Source organism: Molossus molossus, unplaced genomic scaffold, assembly GCF_014108415.1.
Source record: "Molossus molossus isolate mMolMol1 unplaced genomic scaffold, mMolMol1.p scaffold_m16_p_18, whole genome shotgun sequence".
NCBI lineage: Eukaryota > Metazoa > Chordata > Mammalia > Chiroptera > Molossidae > Molossus > Molossus molossus.
This window is the reverse complement of record NW_023425353.1, coordinates 4,896,548-4,915,126: the sequence shown is the minus strand read 5'-3', so window position 1 is coordinate 4,915,126 and position 18,579 is coordinate 4,896,548. Positions and strand designations below refer to the sequence as shown.

Below are 18,579 nucleotides of genomic sequence, written 5' to 3'. Positions count from 1 at the left end.
AATTTCTAGGTGGGTACTCCCATGTCCCAGGTAGGCAGCCTCTCGTGTGTGTGACACAAACCACAGGTTCCCACCATGAGTGTGTCACAGTCACAGTGAGAGCACACGAGCTGTGTGTCAGGCACTGTGACCATTCACACACTAACTATGTGGTTTATTCTCACAATGACACTCAGGTAGGGACTGGAACTGTCCACTTCACAGCTAGGACACTGGAACAACTCCTGAGAGCTCCCGTGGCGGGGGAGGGGCCAGTATGGAAAGACACAGGGAAGCCAGGGAAGAGGCAGGAAAAGAGGGAAGGACAGAGACAGCATTAAAAACAAGCAGCAAACAGCAGGTGTGGTGCCCACGCGCACATCGAGGACTCGCCCTGTGCGGTGAGCTCATCCACACAGCACGGCTGTCAGGGAGCAGGGGACACCAGGAGCTGCACATGAGCAAAGTGACGGCAATGACAAGGCCACGCTGTCAGCAGAGGCGAGCTCCCCCACGTGGTCACGCGCAGGACACAGTCAGGGATGAGTCTCCTCTGTGTGTCTCAGGGAACAGTAAGTACTGGTTTGTGGTCTTTGGAGCTCCAGCTGCGCAAAGGGGGAGAAAACCTTCCACTGACCCCCTCTCACGTTCCCACAGCTGAGGTATAAACCTACCTCTGGATCCGGCCACCTGTCTATGTACACAGCATTGCACACAGACACGCTCTCACTCATCTGAACGTGTGCGTGTGTGCATTTAAATGTGGGTGTTTAGAAAGTTCCCTTCACCACATGGGAGCCACAGGCTTGCGGAGCGAGGACAGAGCTGGAGAGAGCAGCCTACTCACCGTGTCCCACATCACGATGTACACGTCAGTGCTGAAGGAGTTGCTCACGTGCTGAGTGATGTAGAGGTTGAGGAAGTCACAGAAGTGGTGGTACATGTTGACACCTAGCATCAGAAAAAATAATCCAAGTTAATGAACTCGAGAACATGTGATCGGACGATTTTTATTCCACTCCATCTATTTTTAGCTGAAATACATGAGAAAAAAGAGTTTTTCCAGGCATGAAAGGATCTATACTCAAATAATCCTCAATTTACAGACTGACTGGGTTGAAATACTCACTTTAAAATCGGTTGTTTAGAAGTCAGGAGTACATTTTCCCAGGTACACTAAGGAACAAGTCATCATTAGGTTCCAGAGAAAAAGAACAGAAGTCTATTTCGCTCAGAATTGGGTAAAACTATAGGACCATAAAGAACAATTGTGATTTTTTTAGGATCATTTATTTTTTAAAAACAAATTGGGCAACAGCTGTTCATCACAGAAGGATCAAAAACACAGCACTGCGAACGTGTTGGCAGCTTTTCATTCCAGTCTCTCTTTTCCTGCTTGATCGCCACTGACAGCAGGCTTCTTGGGGAGCACCAGCCTACTGCTGTTCACAAGGCTGAACGTCTCGTGCCCCCTGAAGGAGCGTGACCCGTGGAATCAGAGAGGTGGGCTGAATCCTGCGCGGCCGTTCAGGAGCCGCAGTTTCAGAGACGTTCCTTCAGCCCCTGAGCTTCTCGACTAGAAACAGGAAACCATTCCACTGAGGTGCCAGTTGTTGGGACAAAGTCAGAGATGACCCAACACTTCCCAGCTAGGGCCTGGCACACAGGGAAACGAGAAGACCCGCTGGCCTGTGCTGGGGGACAGGCGGGGGAGGAACAAGAGCCCCAAGGCCATAGCTAACAAGAAACCAAGCACTCCCGCCACCAGCTCAGGGGTGCAGGACCTAGTATGCAACCTGCAAATGAGCAATCCACACAGGAGGGCGCTCCAGGAACTGACCTGTAAAACATGCACCTTAAAGCAGGAGAAAGGTTTATTACAAGAACAGTGACTCTCAAAAGCAGAAATCATGAACTAGTCCGACTTCATCCCACAGTGAATAACCACACTGTGCCAGAAAAGGAGTTAAAACCCAGTTCTTTTTAGACCAGAGATTTGGATGGACGTCGGGAGGGGCTCCTGTTCTCACCTGCAGAGTTCTGGGCCAATGTTATGTTTTCAAATGAACAAGAAAAAGAAGCTTCTTTCCCAGCAGACCCTTCCCCAGGCCCCGTGCACACACTGCTCTCTGGCGTTTGTCAGTTTGTCAGCAGGCGCAGAGCAGGGACGGTGCGCAGAGCAGGGTCAGTGCGCAGAGCAGGGACAGTGCGCGCAGCAGGGACAGTGCGCAGAGCAGGGACAGTAAGCGCAGCAGGGACAGTGCGCAGAGCAGGGACAGTAAGCGCAGCCGGCACCGAGCAGCCTGCTAGGAGGCCCCTAATGAGGGACAAAAGGGAGCTCTGTCCTCAAGAAATGTGCATCATGAGTCCGTTCTCCAGCACGCTCGTTCCTTCCAGGTAAGAGTTACCATGACAAGGAAACCTGGGAACACACAGTGCAATGCACCTGAACCCCGCAGAACGTTGATAACATGTCACCCCAATCAATTCAACAAAAATGGGGGAAAAGAAATGGATCAACAAATTAAAAAAATACACCCGGCCAATGTGGCTCAGTGGTTGAGCTTCGACCCTGCACCAAGAGGTCACTGGTTCGATTCCGGGTCAGGGCACATGCCCAGGTTGCGGGCTGATCCCCAGGGGGGGAATGCAGGAGGCAGCCGATCGATGTTCTCTCTCATCGATGTTCCCATTTCTCTCTCCCTCTCACTTCCTCTCTCTAAAATCAATAAAGAAAAAAAATTTTTTAAAAGAATGACTTCAAAAAAAACAACAAATAAAAAGTAAACTAACTTAAATGAAAAAATATATATATATATATATACATATATATATATATACATATATATATATATATATATAAAAACCTGGAAGACAGCATAAGTTAGGAGACAAGTGTAGAACTGTGAATACAGGAAAGAGCTGGCAAGTACCCTGGCCAGATACTCCCCTTGAGCTACATTACTGCACCCAGGAGATCATCCGTTTACCAGTTCACACATGTTCAACCCTTCCGCAGACAGATGGGTGTTTTCTCGGCCCCTTTTTAATTTTCATATTTTAAAAATGAGTCAGGACATCAAACAGCATTTTTACTTGCTCTTATTCCCAAAATTTAAACTTGTCTGATTTCTGAACTTAATACTTTGTAATACAAGAATTATGACTTCAAGAAGGTAGAGCACATTAAAAATATGATCAATAGACAATAAACAGTGTGGGGAAGGCGGGAGAGGCATGGGAGTGGGGAGGAGAGGGACAGTGGGGGGGGAAGGGGCAACATCTGTAATACTTTCAACAACAAAAGATCTTAAAAATTAATAAATAAAAATATGATGAATAAAATCATAGTAATTCTGAAAGATTTATGGCAGAGGGCTCCCAATGCCACGCTGAGCAGCCCCTGGTGAGCTTGGGCATGGTGGGCCCCGTACCTCACCTCTCACAGGGAGCGCGTGCGCCCCAGCCTGGCTCCGCAGGCCCAGTTCACAGTCTGAGCTGTGCTTGCAAGCTGAGCCCGAAGGGAGGAGCCGTATGAATGGGGAAATCACTAATTTCAGCTTCCCTCTAAGAATCTACTGCAAGCTAACTTCCAGAGGAACGTTAAGTTCACTTCAGCCTTGGAACTGACCTCAGGAAGTTAGCCACACGAGGTCACAGGCAGCTCCTTTCCTGCCCGCAGTGGGCACATGGCTTTCACTTTGCAGAAAGTTCTAATAAAACAAGTGATTAGGGAAAGGTGATGGGATAAATTTAGTTACAAAGGTAAACATACACCTTCTCTCTCTCACCTTTCATTCTGACTGAGTCATCTGATACAAACATGCAGATTTCTTCTAAAACACCAAAGGTATTAAATGAACGGAAATTCAAACAAGTTCACTTGTTCAGAGGAGAAATCAGAAAGCAAACCCACTGTTTCATGTCATACTACTTCTCAAAAAGTCATAGGAAGCCATACATAATACATCAAATCGGACACTGCCCTAGCAACAGCTCAGTTGGTTAGTGTCGTCACCACACGCCAAGGTCGCAGGTCTGCTCCCTGGTCCGACACATACAAGAATCACCAATAAATGCATGAATAAGTGGAACAATAAATCAATCAATCAATCAATCTCTCTCTCTCTCTCTCTCTCCCTCCCTCCCTCATTTCCTCTCTCCAAATATCAATAAACAAACATTTTAAAAAAGGAACAAGCCTCAGTAATAAACAAATTATAGAGAAATTAACTTCTCACCTGCATCCAATTTCATGAAGTAGGCTGGTTTTTCAATAACAATGTCACACTGAGCATCTTCTATAGGTCTGAAGCTGAGCTGAGTATAGCTCTGGAGTTCAGCAAACCTGGAATCATGAATTGGGAGGTACTTTCAAACTGATTCTCTTTAATCTCCTACTGCAACACTGCAATTAAGATCTGTTAATTAGGGTGATTTCATTTCCAGAACAGGCACTTAGGAAGACATGTGGAACTTCTCAAACTTGTGACCACTTACATCACTTGCTATCAATTTTAATGTTGAGACAAGGAACAAAAATGATTTTAAATTTCAGCACAAGATACACTGGTAACTTTCCAGAGAAAAAAGAAATTTATACACTGAGTCAACTAAACAATCTATCAGTAAAATGGAAAGATTCAAAACAGTCTCCTGTAGCGGGATGAGGCTCAGAGGTAACTGCCCCAGAGGCTCTCCTGTGACGGGCTTTTGGATTCCTAGAATTCCAAGAGTTATTGAGTGTCTCGGGGGACAGCAGACAGCTAAGCTTCTCAGAATAAAGAAAAGTCTTTTTCTTGGAAAACGTCTTAGAAGCCACTTGGCACAAATCCCCCCCATATAAAAGAAGACAATTACCAGCATTGGACGGGAGATATTTAAAGTTAGCCTAAAGATCGTTTGTAACACTTCCTCTTTGAAAACATATCTGATATAAAACAAATATCAAGTAGATCTTTTTAAAACACACACAATGGTGAAATACTATGGTTTCAAAAATATGTCCACAATTCTTTGATATTTTTCCCTTCAAAAGGTGGAAATTGATTCCCTCCCCTCGAGTGTGGGCTGGATTGAGTGATGCACTTCTACTGAACAAAGTGTGGCTGAAGTGAAGGGTGTCACTGCTGAGACTGGGGAGTGCTGTCCCTGCTTCTCCCTCTCCCTGCCTCTCCCCGGCCCCTCCTCTCCCTGGCCCCGCCTCTCTCTGTCTGACTCTCTTTCTCACTACATGCTCTCTGGGGGAACCTGTCTGCCATGCTGTGAGTAGCACTAGGAAGAAGCCCACGTGGCAAAAAATGATGCCTCCTACCAATAACCAGACAGAAACTGAAACTGTGTGAAGCTCAATTACACTGGAATTGGGGGGAGCCTGTAGTGGGAGCTCTCATGCCCCACCATTCAGGGTCAATCACCCCAACAGGAAGACATCTCCACAGGAAGATGTCTTTCTATGCTACTACTGCCTCAGTAAGGTGGAGGATCTTCTCTCAAACAATGAAAGATGGCTACAACTCAGCCAATGAAAAGCTGCTACACTTTGAACTCCCAGTTTCCTCCAATGGGCTCTCTGTTTACAACAACCAATCTAAAATCCCCCTTTTCTCTATAAAATGAAGTCCCTCGCTTTGTTCTCTAGACTTGGGCACAGTTCACCATTAGACTGCATGTCCTTAATTGCGATTCGTTATTATATCCAATAAACATATTTTGCTAGAGGAATAGCAAGTTGTCTATTTGTTTAAGGTCAACTTACCACAACATCAGTGAGCTTAGAGCAGATTCTCTATAGGCCCAGATAAATCTAGAGATCACTACAGCCCTGGTCAATAACTGAGCTGGGACCTGAGAGCGCCTGAGCCAGAAAAAGCCCAGATATGCTGCCTCCAAATACAGACCATCAGAACCTTCATGACATGATGAATGTTTGGTGTCTTAAGCTGCTCAATGTTGGAGTAATTTGCCACACAGCAATAGATAATGAATACAAATATACTCTACAGTATATTTTAGAATATTTTGTTGTATGGCAATAAATGATTAATACAAATATACCCTAGGAAACTACCATGTGAAATCAGATATCAAAATGCACTAGGACTAAAAATCCACCCAGGAACACAGAAACTCCTACTGAAAAACGCGGTTACGTGGGAGAAGATGCTGCATTGCACGCTGCACAATGCCACACAAATGTACATAGAGTATTATCCTGAAGGATTTGCTTAGAATGAATGTTTCACCTCCAAAATTAGCATAAGAGTACCCTATGTGACTTGTGATACTGTGATTTATAATAATATTACAACATTAGTTCTTCATCCCCATTTCTGGCCCAGAGCTCCTAAATTCCTTGGGATCTGAGGTCCTGAAAGTCATAAAGGTGTCTTTTGTTATGTAAATGAGGTAGCTTTTGGATTACCGTTAAAGTTGGGGGCTGGTTGCCAGTAGAACCAACCCTATGATTAGAGGTTTGAAATTTTCTGTCCCATGTCCTGACCTCTGGGGAGGGAATACAGGCTAGACTTTGAATCAATCAGTGGTCAGTGATTTCATCAGCAAAGCCAAAAAATGAAGTTCCATGAAAAAGGAAAAGGGGAGTTGCTGGGTTGGGAGCACTTAGAAACTTGGGGAGACTGGGGTGCCTGGAGGACACGGGAACTCTGCACTCCTTCCCCGCACCTTGGCCTGTGCTAACACCTGCTGTTCCCCAGCTACATGCTTTTACACGGAACAACGTCACAAGTAAACGTTCCTCGAAGTTCTGTGCTGCTCTAGCAAACTGAACCCAAGAAGGGGACCTTTAGAACCTCCAATCTATAGGTGGTTGGTCAGCAGCTCATGTCACAACGGGGCCTTGGGTTTGGGCCTAAAGAGGAGGCAGCCTTTTGGGACTGAGCCCTTCACCTGTGGGAAACAGTATCAGAACTGAGCTGTACTGAAGGACATACAGGTGTTTTCAGTGAGTTGCTTGGTGGTGTGTGGCAACCCCACACACATCAGAATTGTGTTCCCACAACCACTGACTATAAGGAGGGCGTTAGAGTTTCTCTGGGATGCTGGACAGTTCTGTGTCTTGACTGTTGTAGGTGTGATATAAATGTCATAGACCTATACCTCCAAAAACAATGAAAGTATGTCAAATCCAAATGTTTTCATTACTAATACTGCACCCATGTCAATTTCCTGGGTTTTTTTGTTTGTTTGTTTGTTTTTTTGTTTGTTTTATCCTCACCCGAGGACATTTTTCCATTTTTTGTTCAGATAGAGTGGGAGGAAGAGAGAGGAAGAGAGAGAGAGAGAGAGAAACATCGATGTGAAGGGACACATCGAGTGGCTGCCACCCGCACAACCAGCCAGGGCCGGGGACAAACTACAACCGAGGTACGTGCCCTTAGCGGAAACCGAACCCGGGTCTCTCCGGACCGCAGGCCGACGCTCTAACCGCTGAGCCAAACTGGCCAGGGCCAATTTCCTGGTTTTGATCACTGTGCTAGGCTATGGAAGAGGTCATGAACAGAGGAACCGGGAAAGCCTTGTGGGAACTCCTTGTGCTGTTTTTAAACTTCTATGAGTCTAAAAGTATTTCAAAATAAAAAATTTTTTAAATTACCCCAATTCCTTAATTTCTAGAGGCAGTAAATTTCTTGATAAATACAGAACTAGTTTAATTTAGAAAATGTTTTAAATGGACATGTATCCCCCAATTTACATAAAGTTCAAAAAGCTGACCAATGGTGTAGAAAGTCAGGGCAGTGTTTCCCTTCGGAGAGGAGGACAGGGTGTGCTTGGGAGACAGCCTGGGTGCTGCTGATGGTCTACACTGGACCTGGGTCAGAATTACACAGGGAGCTTCACTCGGTCATAATCCAAACTGGACACCTCTCTGTATGCTTGGTACATACTTCAATAAGTGTGTAGTTCTTTAAAAATGTATTGCCCAGCCCTGGCTGGTTTTGCTTAGCAGTTAGAGCATCAGCCTGTAGAACAAAGAGGTGCGGGTTCAAGGGCACATATCTCGATTGCGGTCTGTCCCCGGCCCTGGTCGGGTCATGCAGGAGGCAACCAGTCTATGTGTCTCTCTCATACTGATGTTTCTCTCTCCCTCTCTTTCCTTCTCTCTCCCTCCTTCCCACTCTATCTGAAGATAAATGAAAAAATATCCTGGGGTGAGGATTAAAAAAAAGATTCACTATCTTGGACTAACTTTTCCTTTCGTTAGCAAACAGTAAGCACTGTACCGGGCGTCCTATCTCTATGAACATGTGTCTGACTCAGGCATAGCTGGTGGCTGTGCTCTGTAGCCGTCACTCCCTGGAAGCTCACACCAAGTTATTCACAAATGCAGTGAAATTTTCCACTTAAAAGTCCCTAAAAATATGCAAGGGCCAGAAATAAAGGCAAATACTTCACAAACACAGTAAAAAAAATCTCACCAAGACTGCAGAGGGCTTTTGCGCTGACCTTCAGACATCAATGCACGGCTGTCCAGTTTACAGTGCCCTCCGATTTGACCAGTCTGGACAAAATCTTCCTTAAATCTGGTGAACAACAAAGCATTAAATTGAGTGGGAAAGTCTTTTCAAGACTTAAGTACTTGGGTTGTAACCAAAATGGACTACCAATTTCCAAACTCAGTTTTCCATCAGAATTTTACTCTTTATAATGGGATATCTCTAACGTATACAGCAGTGGCAGAATGGTATTGGGAGCTGATGCCCCCATAACCCTGCTTCACAATGGTCCTCCACCCTCCTCCTGTCCCCAGCCTGGCTGCCATGAACTCAGGAAGCAACCCCAAGGCATATCTCTGGGCTTGAAAACATCTCAGAATTTCCATTAGATTTCAACATCCACCACTTCAGTACCTGTCATGGTTTCTCCTGATGTTTCTTAAGTCAAGGTAGAGATTGGTTGCCCTGCAATGTTGAAGGTAGCGGGAACATACCAGACTCGAGTCGCTCTAAAATAAGATTGAGAAAAGAGAAAAAAAAAAAAAAAACCCTGAGTGTTAACATTTCCAGGACACCCCTGAACTTGCTAGACTTGCTGACAATGTGGACACTTTGAGGTTCAAACCACGCAGTGTGATGAGGCAAGCTTCCCAAAGCACAGAGAAGATAAATGAAACAGACACGCTGCCGCCGCGGCTGCCCACCGTTCGCTCGGGCTGGCAGAGGACTCGCAGCTCCCGCAGCCGAGCTCCAGCGTAGCCAAAGTCAGCTTGATTCCAAAAGATGTCCTGGGCTGACTCCAAGGTATCCGTCCTATTTGCAAACAAAGACATTGTGTCACTTTTTCTTCGTTTTACTTTTCCTGAAACTTGGATCTTCTTTCTAAAGGTTAAATTGCTAGAAGTTTTTCATTAATTTTTTTTTTAAGTAACGTACCATAATTTTTCTAAAACAATCCCTTGCTACATGCAGTTACCAAAGAAATTATTTACAGACACACTCCCTTATAATACAAATACACACATAAATGCATAAAGTCAGGGTCATCTGGAACTAAAGAGAATGGATTATTCACTAATGTATTTTCCTTACTCCATGAACCATGCATGTATATATATATTTTTTTTTTCATCACCATTTATCCCCTCTATGCCCTATTCCCCTCCACCCACCCCAAGACTAACTGTAACCTTGCATGTTTTAAAAATGGTAATTATGAGGGAGAAGTCAAGTTAAAAATTTTTAGCTTTAACTATAGAGTTAAGAGGCTTGGTAATTAATGCATGTAGAAAGCTACTGTTTCAGGGACTGGAATGTATGAGTGGACCTGCCCTGATTCAGGGGACCCACAAGCAATTCAACCTTGTGCCCCAGGAGGACTGCAAGGGACCAAGATGGCATCTGAGACCAGGGAGAGAACGTCTGCCCAGGACGCAGACAAAGTGTCACCGGTCAGCAGGTGAAGGGACGCTCAGAACACCAGCGCACTGCAGCTTCTATCCGATTAGCTACTTTCTCCTGAATTCCAAACCCTCCACCTACACTTTCCTTCTCCTTATAAAAAGGGTCGGCTTGAGATGTGATGTAAGACAGTCTTTAGGGTACACAACCCGCTGTCTTCTCAGATAGCTGGCCATCTGAATAAAGTGCCCATAAAGATGCAACCCTGTCTCTTCTCTGCTTATTGGTTCTGGAAGTGACAGGCAGCATGAACACCGACTTTTCCCGTTTCCATTTCTCTTAACCCTCCCCTCCAGAGCCAGGAGGGAAACATCCATTTATCTTCTTTCTGTTTGCTGGGGAAAATATTTTCTAGGATCTATACTATTCTCCCTCTGACAGAGGAAATGGCAGATATTCTGTGGTGGGGAGGTGGGATAGTCACATTGAATCCATGACGGTGTAAAGAAATTGATCTCTAGCCCTGGCCAGTTGGGCTCAGCTGTTAGAACAAAAGATCAAGGGTGCAACTCCCTGTCGAGGGCATGCATCTGGGTTGCAGGTTAGCTCCCTGCCCCAGTCAGGGTTGTGGGTGAGACAACCAATCAATGTCTCTCTCTCACATGGATGTTTCTTCTCTCTCTGTCTCCTTCCCTCCCTTCCACTCTCTCTAAAATAATCAATGGAAAAATATCCTCGGGTGAGGATTAACAAAAAAGTAAATTTAAAAAAGAAACTGATATCTAAAGGAATTACTCTCTAAAACCAAAGAGCCTCGCAGGGAACCGGGGCGTCGCGGGCCCTGCAGTAAGAGATGGCTGCGTGGGAGGAGTCACCGCATCTGGAAACTTACCATCGCATGTCCACGGAGGTGCAAACAGGGTAACTGAACCTGAACTCAGGTCTGCAGGAGTCCTCATAGCCCCAGCAGGACTTCAGGTTCTCTAAGTGTTTCTAGAACAGAAAACATGCGTGTTTTGACTGGGCTCCCTTTTAGAGAGGACTTAGATTTCTCCATGAAGAAACAAAGCTTTAGAGAACTTTCACTTTTATATTTTATGATACATACTCATGCAATAAAACTAACAAGTAAATTCTAAGAATAGTAGTCTTAAGGTTCTTAACAACAATTATCTTTAAACACCAACCCCTCCCCATGTCAGTCCCCTAAACAAAAGTTCAGGCTTTAACTAGACTACAAAAGATCACCTCAATTGAAATTTCTGGAAGCAGCTTCATGAAATGGCCTTCTCAGTGAACAAAGTAATTCTAAAATCAGTCCTTTTTTTTAATGATATTTTATTTTATTATTATTATTTTTTTAATCCTCACCCCAAGGACATTTTTGCATTTATCATCAAATAGAGCGGGAGGGAGAGAGGGGAGAAGAGAGAGAGAGAAATATCGATGTGAGAGAGACACAACGACTGGATGCCACCCACACAACCCCAACTGGGGCCGCGGACAAACTGCAACCTTGGTACATGCCCTTAGCGGGAATCAAACCCAGGACTGTCTGGTCCACCGGCCGATGCTCTAACCACTGAGCAAAACCGACCAGGGCTAAAATCAGTCCTTAAGGAGTCATCCAAAATGAAATTTCTGTCACCAAAAGAATCAGAGCTAAATTAAATGGATCAGCAACTTTATTCATCCATCAAGATCAACAGAGAACCCAAGGCATGGAGAGCTCTGCAGCTCATGGGGGACCCAGCAGCTGCTATTGGCCAGACAGCCTAGCAGGCTGTTGCATGGGGCCCAGGAGCACAGTGGTCCAACTCCCAGGCCTGCTTCTCAGCAGACTTCCAGGGCCAGCACGGTGGGAAGGATGTGTTTCACATTATCTCTAGGGCCTCATGCGCTGTCCTAATGGGCTCCAACTGGAGGCCTTTCCAACAGAAGGAAAGCCAAAGTAGCAATCTTTTTTTTTTTTTTTTTATCCTCACCCGAGGATATTTTTCCATTTTTTGTACAGATAGAGTGGGAGGGAGAGAGAGGAAGGGAGAGAGAGTGAGAAACATCGACGTGAAGGGACACATCGAGTGGCTGCCACCCGCACGACCAACCAGGGCCGGGGACAAACTGCAACCGAAGTACGTGCCCTTAGCGGGAACCGAACCCGGGTCTCTCCGGACCGCAGGCCGACACTCTAACCACTGAGCCAAACTGGCCAGGGCCAAAGTAGCAATCTTAATGGTGTGGAAACAGGGGTAGAAATGTTAACAAAATTAAGCTCGAAGAGACCTTCTTTAAGTGCAGCTGAAGAAAGAAGAGGTGTGAAATTCTTTAATTACTTTTAACTAGATATTTTATTGTATATAAAATCTAATTTAACTCATTTATAGAGTATATAAATAGTATGGGTTGCCTATTTGCTAGTTAGTGATTTTGATTTAAATCTCGCCTCTGTGAATGGGACATAATTTTAAACAAATTTTGGTCACTTGGAAGCATTATATGAAATACAATGATCAACTCAGTGACAACCAAAGGATAAAATTCTACCTTCAAGTTCAAGTTATAAAACAGATCTCATAAGCTAGTCTAAACTGCATACTTTTAATAAATGAGAGGAGAAGAAATAATACTTACCTTATAAGGACAGTGTGAGTCTTTCTTACAGGCCGTGGCGATATGCCCATTATTGTGCAGAAAGAAGGGAATATGCTCCTCTGGCAAGCGGATGCTGGTGTAGTTAAACAGAGGTTCACCTGGAATGCCATGGGCCTCTGGGGGAGCCTCCTCGTGGCTACTCAGTGAGATGTCGTGAAGCAATATCCCAAAGACAAGCAGCATTAACATTGCAACCTCCAAACCTAGAGATCAAATTGCAAACATGTTCGTTAAAATATATCCTTCAAAAATCAAAGGGGTCAAGCGTGACTACAACAAACTTTCCTATATCACTTATTAATGTTTCTTTATTCAATAAATGTTCATTGTGCGCCTGTTACATGCCAGGCACTGTGTTAGGAGCTATTATACTAAAACGTTTTAACTTCCATGGCTGCAAGTCTTTTAATAGGTAAGGTACTGAGCCAAGGACGGCAGGCAAGGTGAAGTCGGGTCCTGCAGCATGGAGTCCAGACCCCAGCAGCTGGGCTAGGTAGAAAAGAGCATGTCTGTCATCCCAGACCTCTGCAAGCATTTTTTGTTTAAATACATCGGTAGGGGCAGGGGAGGAGGAGGTGGTCTGGAAAACTTACATGAGCTACAGGCAAAGGGGTGGGGGAGGCGAGGCCCCCAGCTCTGGGACAGCAGAGTCCACAGGAAGAATCCTCTGCTCCTGGGGCCTGACTGGGATAGGTCTGGAAAGCCCACCTGTAAACAAGAGGGGGCTCCTGGGGTTAGATGCTGTCTGGCTAAAATAATCTGCAGAATAACCACCTGAAGTTAATCAGAAATCCCAACAAGCAAAACAGAAACGTGAACAGTTTTTTGTTAGCTGTCCCCCAGCCATTCACACACTAACAGCTCCGTCTCTTCCTCTCATTCTCGGGCCACTGTAATTTAATTGAGAACATCTCAGAAATTTTTTCCCTGCTCTCATGCAGCTTGTAACCTAGTACAAGAGACATAAAGTAAACAATCAAACACACAGCTTCAGATGATAAGATGCCGTGAATCAATTAATTGAGAGGCTGGTGACCTTCTTCTGGAAAGGGCCAAGGAGAAAATACTTTTCACTTTGCAGGCTGTACAGTCTCTGTAACAACTACTCCACAGGATCGTTGTCAGGAAAGCAGCCAAGCCCTCTGCTAAAGGAGGGGGTATGGTTGTGTTCTAATAAAACTTTATTTACAAAACTAGGAGGAAGGGCTTGATAGGACCCAGTATGCTGATGCCTGAAATAAAAGTAATATGATAAGACAACATAGCATGATGCTGAAGAACGTGGACTTTAAAACTGGACCAACTAGGTTTGAATCCAGCTGCAGCTTCCTCAGCTGTAAGACCTTGGGCAGGTGCCTCAGCTTTTCCATCTGTAAAATAGAAATTACAATAAGCCTTCCTCATGGGGCTGTTCTAAGTTAAATATTGGAGAAGTGTTGAGATGCACCTGTAGTGCTGAATTAATGTACGTGTTGATTAAATACAGGTCAAAGCCATGCTGGGTGGGGTGCAGGGTGCTCAGTAACATCTGAGCTGAGACCTGAATGACAAGAGCAGAGAAAACATGCCAGCGAGACAGAAGAAAAGGAAGTGCTCTGGCTCTGAGCAAGTGGGTATCTGCTGATAAACACTACTCATCACCACCAGCCTGTGAGGACATACCATGTGCCAGTTCCCTAATCACCAAGGATGCGGCAGTGAACATGCCGTCAGGAAGGGAGCTCCTTGCCCTTGTGAAGCCTGCATTCTGGTGGGCACAATAACAGTCTATGACAGTAGTGACAGCTGACTCGGAAAACTCCAGGAGTGAAATCCAGGCAGTCTGCCTCACACACGACCCTTACACTCTCCCTGTCCTGCTGCAGAATTGTGAAAAGAGATAACGGTTACAGACCTCAGTGCACTTCTAACACCCCATAAGGATTAAATCTCTTGGACCAGATTTCCCCCATATCGTAGGCAATATGTCATAGATAATTCTCATTCTTGGTTCCCTTTATTTTTTTAAAAAGTGATCTTTCTTTCCACAGATGACAGAGCTGTATTACACCTTAGATCATTCTCCCCAGTAATAAAGTCACTGTGGTGACCAAGTCCTCCTGCCCTTTGGTTATCCAAGTATCTTGTCCTGGACTGCACTCCAGCTATAAGTAAACCCACGGATCCACGGAGGAATAGCGCTGAAGTCACGGGAAAATGGAAAGACAGATCAGAAACCTGGTTTTGCAGAGGGCATGTACCCACTGGCATAGGCTAGAAAGAGGTGGCCGCTGGTGGCAGCAAGCCCTGGGGCCTGACGAGGCCGTGCTGGTGTCCGGTCCTCCTGCAGTGCCCCCGGGAGGGACAGAGGCCCTTCTTTAGCAGATGGAAGCTTTAGCAACTCAGCTGCTTTTTCCTGCAGCAGAAAGCAGCCGGCTCCCTCCACTCCTGCATCCCCTGACTGGATTTCCAAGGCCTGGAAGGGGGAGACAAAGGGGGAAAGCCTGAAAGATGTGAAACGCCGCGGCAGAGGGGACCACGGTGAGAGCTGGGGCAAGGCTCCGTGACGGACGTGGGTAAAGTAAGCTTAAGGAAGGCGGTGGACAGAAGAAAAGCTAAACGAATCTGAAACAACGACCCCAAAGGGCTCGCCCCGCGGTGCCAGAAGCCTCAGAGGAGGGGCAGGGCCAGAGGCGAGGGCCTGGCTGCCCGAGCTGCCCAGGGGCAGGTCCCCCGGGGGGCCAGCACGTCGGTCGGGAACCTGCGGGGCGGCGTGAGCGGAGAGCACCCGTCGGGAGGCTGCAGCCGCCGGGAGCCGCGCCGGGAGCGGGCAGGGGCGCCCTCCGCCCACCCAGAGGACGAGCGGCGCGGTCTGGACGCCGCGGAAGGGGATGGCGCCGCGGACCGGGGAGTCCCACCTGGAGCCGGGGAGTCGGGGGGAGCGGGAGCAGACGGCGGCTTCTCGGGAGGAGGGAGTCGTCACAACCGGTCCTGCGGCTCACCGGAAACCTGCGCCCGAGCCCGACCAGGGGGCGCCAGGGGGCGCCAGGGAGCCGCGGGCCCTCCGCCAGCCGTCGCGGAAGGCGGGAGCCAGCGCGCGGAGCCGCCGGGTATGCGGGAGGCGCCGGGCCTGCGGGAGGGGCGGGCCTGCGGGAGGGGCGGGCCTGTCGGAGGGGCCGGGCCTGCGGGAGGGGCGGGCCTGCGTGGGGGGGCGGGCCTATCGGAGGGGGCGGGCCTGCGGGAGGGGCGGGCCTGTCGGAGGGGGCGGGCCTGTCGGAGGGGGCGGGCCTGCGGGAGGGCCGGGCCTGCGTGGGGGAGCGGGCCTGTCGGAGGGGGCGGGCCGGGCCTGCGGGAGGGGCGGGCCTGTCGGAGGGCGCGGGCCTGCGGGAGGGCCGGGCCTGCGTGGGGGAGCGGGCCTGTCGGAGGGGGCGGGCCGGGCCTGCGGGAGGGGCGGGCCTGCGGGAGGGGCGGGCCTGTCGGAGGGCGCGGGCCTGCGGGAGGGGCGGGCCTGCGTGGGGGGGCGGGCCTGTCGGAGGGGGCGGGCCGGGCCTGCGGGAGGGCTGGTCCCGCCGTCGCTCCCCGTGCTCTGGGCCCGGTCTGGGTGCGAGCCTCCGCAGAGCTGGGAAGAGCAGCGGGACTGTCCTCTCGGGCGCTGGTACAGGTCACTAGGAGAGGGTGGTGGGAAACCCTGCTGTCCTTCATTCTGATTGCGTTGCAGGGAGGAGGATTTTCAGTTTTCTTAATTGGGGCTGAAGCTGCCCCAGCTTTCCTATACCGGGAGCTAGCTCGCGGTGAGATCTCTCTGGGATCCACGCACATTATATAGTAGTGTGCTTGCCTCTCTGTACTATCCAACAATCACCAAGTTCAAACGCGACTCTGTGTTTTATGTTCATCATTTTGTTATTTTATAATTATTTTAATTCTAATTGTTTACTTTTATCATTATTTGAACCCCCATCTTCCACGCTGTCTGGATAGAGCATAGCAGGCTTGATCATTACTCACTCATCCTGACCAGATTACATGAAAGTTTACGCAGTCAAAATAAACTTACACTCAGACACATAAAGTCACCAGTGTTAACTAATGAATATGTTCATAGAGAAGCACAGCAGTTTATTTCCAAAGGCTTACACACTTTTAAAATAAGTTTTTAGATACCATTATGAGAATTGCTACAAGTTCCACTAGTAACCTGGTAAATTAGGAATGTTATCTGAAATTTTTTTCAAATACGCAAAAACATGTATTTGACATGTTCTAGTCATTGTTCTGAATCACTTTATGGTATTAACTCATTTACCCTTTATGTAAAAAACTTGGCTTATTTCATACTTTGTCCACCCCATACTAAAACTGGACTACAAATGGTCCCTGGCTGCCTGTCACTCCTTGAGCCAATTAAGCAGAGACAGGGTTGAATCATATATGAGAGAGTATTCCAGTATTTCAGGCAGTGTAGGAGAGCAGCCAGGTCATCCTGCAAAAATCTGCTCTCCACTCCCTCGGTTGTTTATAGTGAGTATTACATGGGTAAGCGGACAAAGGGAATATCAGTGAGTAAAATGGTTGGGGGAGTAGGCAAAAGGAATGACAATGGGTAAAACAGTTACAGATTACAATCATGGGGAAGTAATGGGGGCTGTCTCTAGTGCACCACCTCCAAACTCCAAGGTTGTTAGTCTTTCCATGATGCGGGGTGCGAGGGGAGCTCTCAGGTAAAGAGAACTGACAGCATTCCCAGGGTAAACTCCCAGGGTGTACAGCTCCCAGCCAGGACAGGATGGGCTTTCTTTAATCAGAACAAACAATCACAACTAAAAGAGCAAGGATGTTCAGCATTTCTTATAACTATGGCTAGCACCCCACTATGATCACTTCTCCATTTTTCTATTATTCTTTCCCACCCATTTCAATACCAATAAGGACAGTAATGTTTAAAAATGCTTTTCCGGGCCTACTTGCCACCATCCTATTTTGTCAGGTGCAGGAAATATAACTTTCCTGTTGGATGGCTCAAAATGAATTGTAGCCATTTAAACTAAAGTCATAACAGGCTGGTTTGCAACTGAGTGATGTTCAATAAAGATATGTATGTGTGTGTATGTGCATATATATATATATACATATATATATATGGAGAGAGAGGGGAAGGAGAGAGATTTGTAATATATAGTTTTAAAAATACATGAGAAAGGCTTATAAAATTAGGTTGCTCTCCTTGTAAGGATATACAAGTCAATTAAAATGATCTGACATGCATATGGCAGTGTTTTAAAAGTTACATATTAAGTTGGGGTCATTCAGACTCTGAGGAAACATGATGGGGCTTTAAGCATATGAAATTGGCCCTGGCCAGTTTGGCTCAGTGGTTAGATGTGTCTCCCTCACACGGACGTTTCTCATCGAAGATTAACGGCCTCTGCACACATCAAAATACCAGCTTTGCCATTTATTTGCCAAGTTAACCTTTCTTCATTTTAAAAATAGAGATAATGCCATAAACTTCAAAAGGTTGATTTAAAGATTAATTGCAGGCATACAATCCCTTTTCAAACTCCTTGGGATCATGTGTTCCTGAAATTTTTTATAGAGTAGGGTATGCATACCATTTACTGCCTAACACCATCGATGCGCCCTGGGTCAGCACTCCACAACCTCACACTCTGTTTCTGCAGCAAAATGGATAAGTACTCACACCGAGATAAAGCCTATAAATAACCCTACTCAGTGCAGGTGAGGCTTTCCCTCCAAAGCAGCTTGGATAGCTAACTTAAACAATTAGTTTTCAGTTTCCTAGTGTTCAGAACACTGAGGGCTTTAAGTGCTGCTCCTGTGGACTTCCGGTCAGGATGGCGGGTAGGTAAATGCGGTATTGCGTCCTCCCACAACCACATCAAAATTGCAACTAAACTACAGAACAATCATCATTCAAAACGACCTGAAATCAAGCTGAATGGAAGTCCTACAACTGCGGAATTAAAGAAGCGGCCACATCCAGACTGGGAGGAGGGGCTGGTCCCACACCCACGTGTGGCGGATAAAAATCAGGAGGCTACCTCGGCTGGGAAGATCCTTCCTGAGGACTGAGGGGTCCCCGTCCCACACC

The 18,579-nt window shown here is 46.8% G+C and overlaps 1 protein-coding gene across 3 annotated transcripts in view; it reads right to left on the bottom strand.

The window, feature by feature from the left end:
- The window catches only part of EOGT (EGF domain specific O-linked N-acetylglucosamine transferase), a 64,004-nt gene extending 48,523 nt beyond the window's left edge, over window positions 1-15,481 (bottom strand). Inside the window, exons 1-10 of one of the 3 annotated variants that reach the window (XM_036267416.1) lie at window positions 15,386-15,481; window positions 14,151-14,943; window positions 13,082-13,196; window positions 12,468-12,691; window positions 10,729-10,829; window positions 9,140-9,248; window positions 8,850-8,944; window positions 8,418-8,522; window positions 4,221-4,327; window positions 827-930 (exon numbers count right to left, since the gene is read on the bottom strand). In XM_036267416.1, coding sequence (XP_036123309.1) covers window positions 827-930; window positions 4,221-4,327; window positions 8,418-8,522; window positions 8,850-8,944; window positions 9,140-9,248; window positions 10,729-10,829; window positions 12,468-12,691; window positions 13,082-13,196; window positions 14,151-14,153 — 963 coding nt within the window. In that variant the 5' untranslated portion in view covers window positions 14,154-14,943; window positions 15,386-15,481. The remainder of the gene's footprint in view (window positions 1-826; window positions 931-4,220; window positions 4,328-8,417; window positions 8,523-8,849; window positions 8,945-9,139; window positions 9,249-10,728; window positions 10,830-12,467; window positions 12,692-13,081; window positions 13,197-14,150; window positions 14,944-15,385) is intronic. The other 2 variants (XM_036267413.1, XM_036267415.1) reach the window with 2 other exon arrangements.
- Window positions 15,482-18,579: the final 3,098 nt, after the last annotated feature.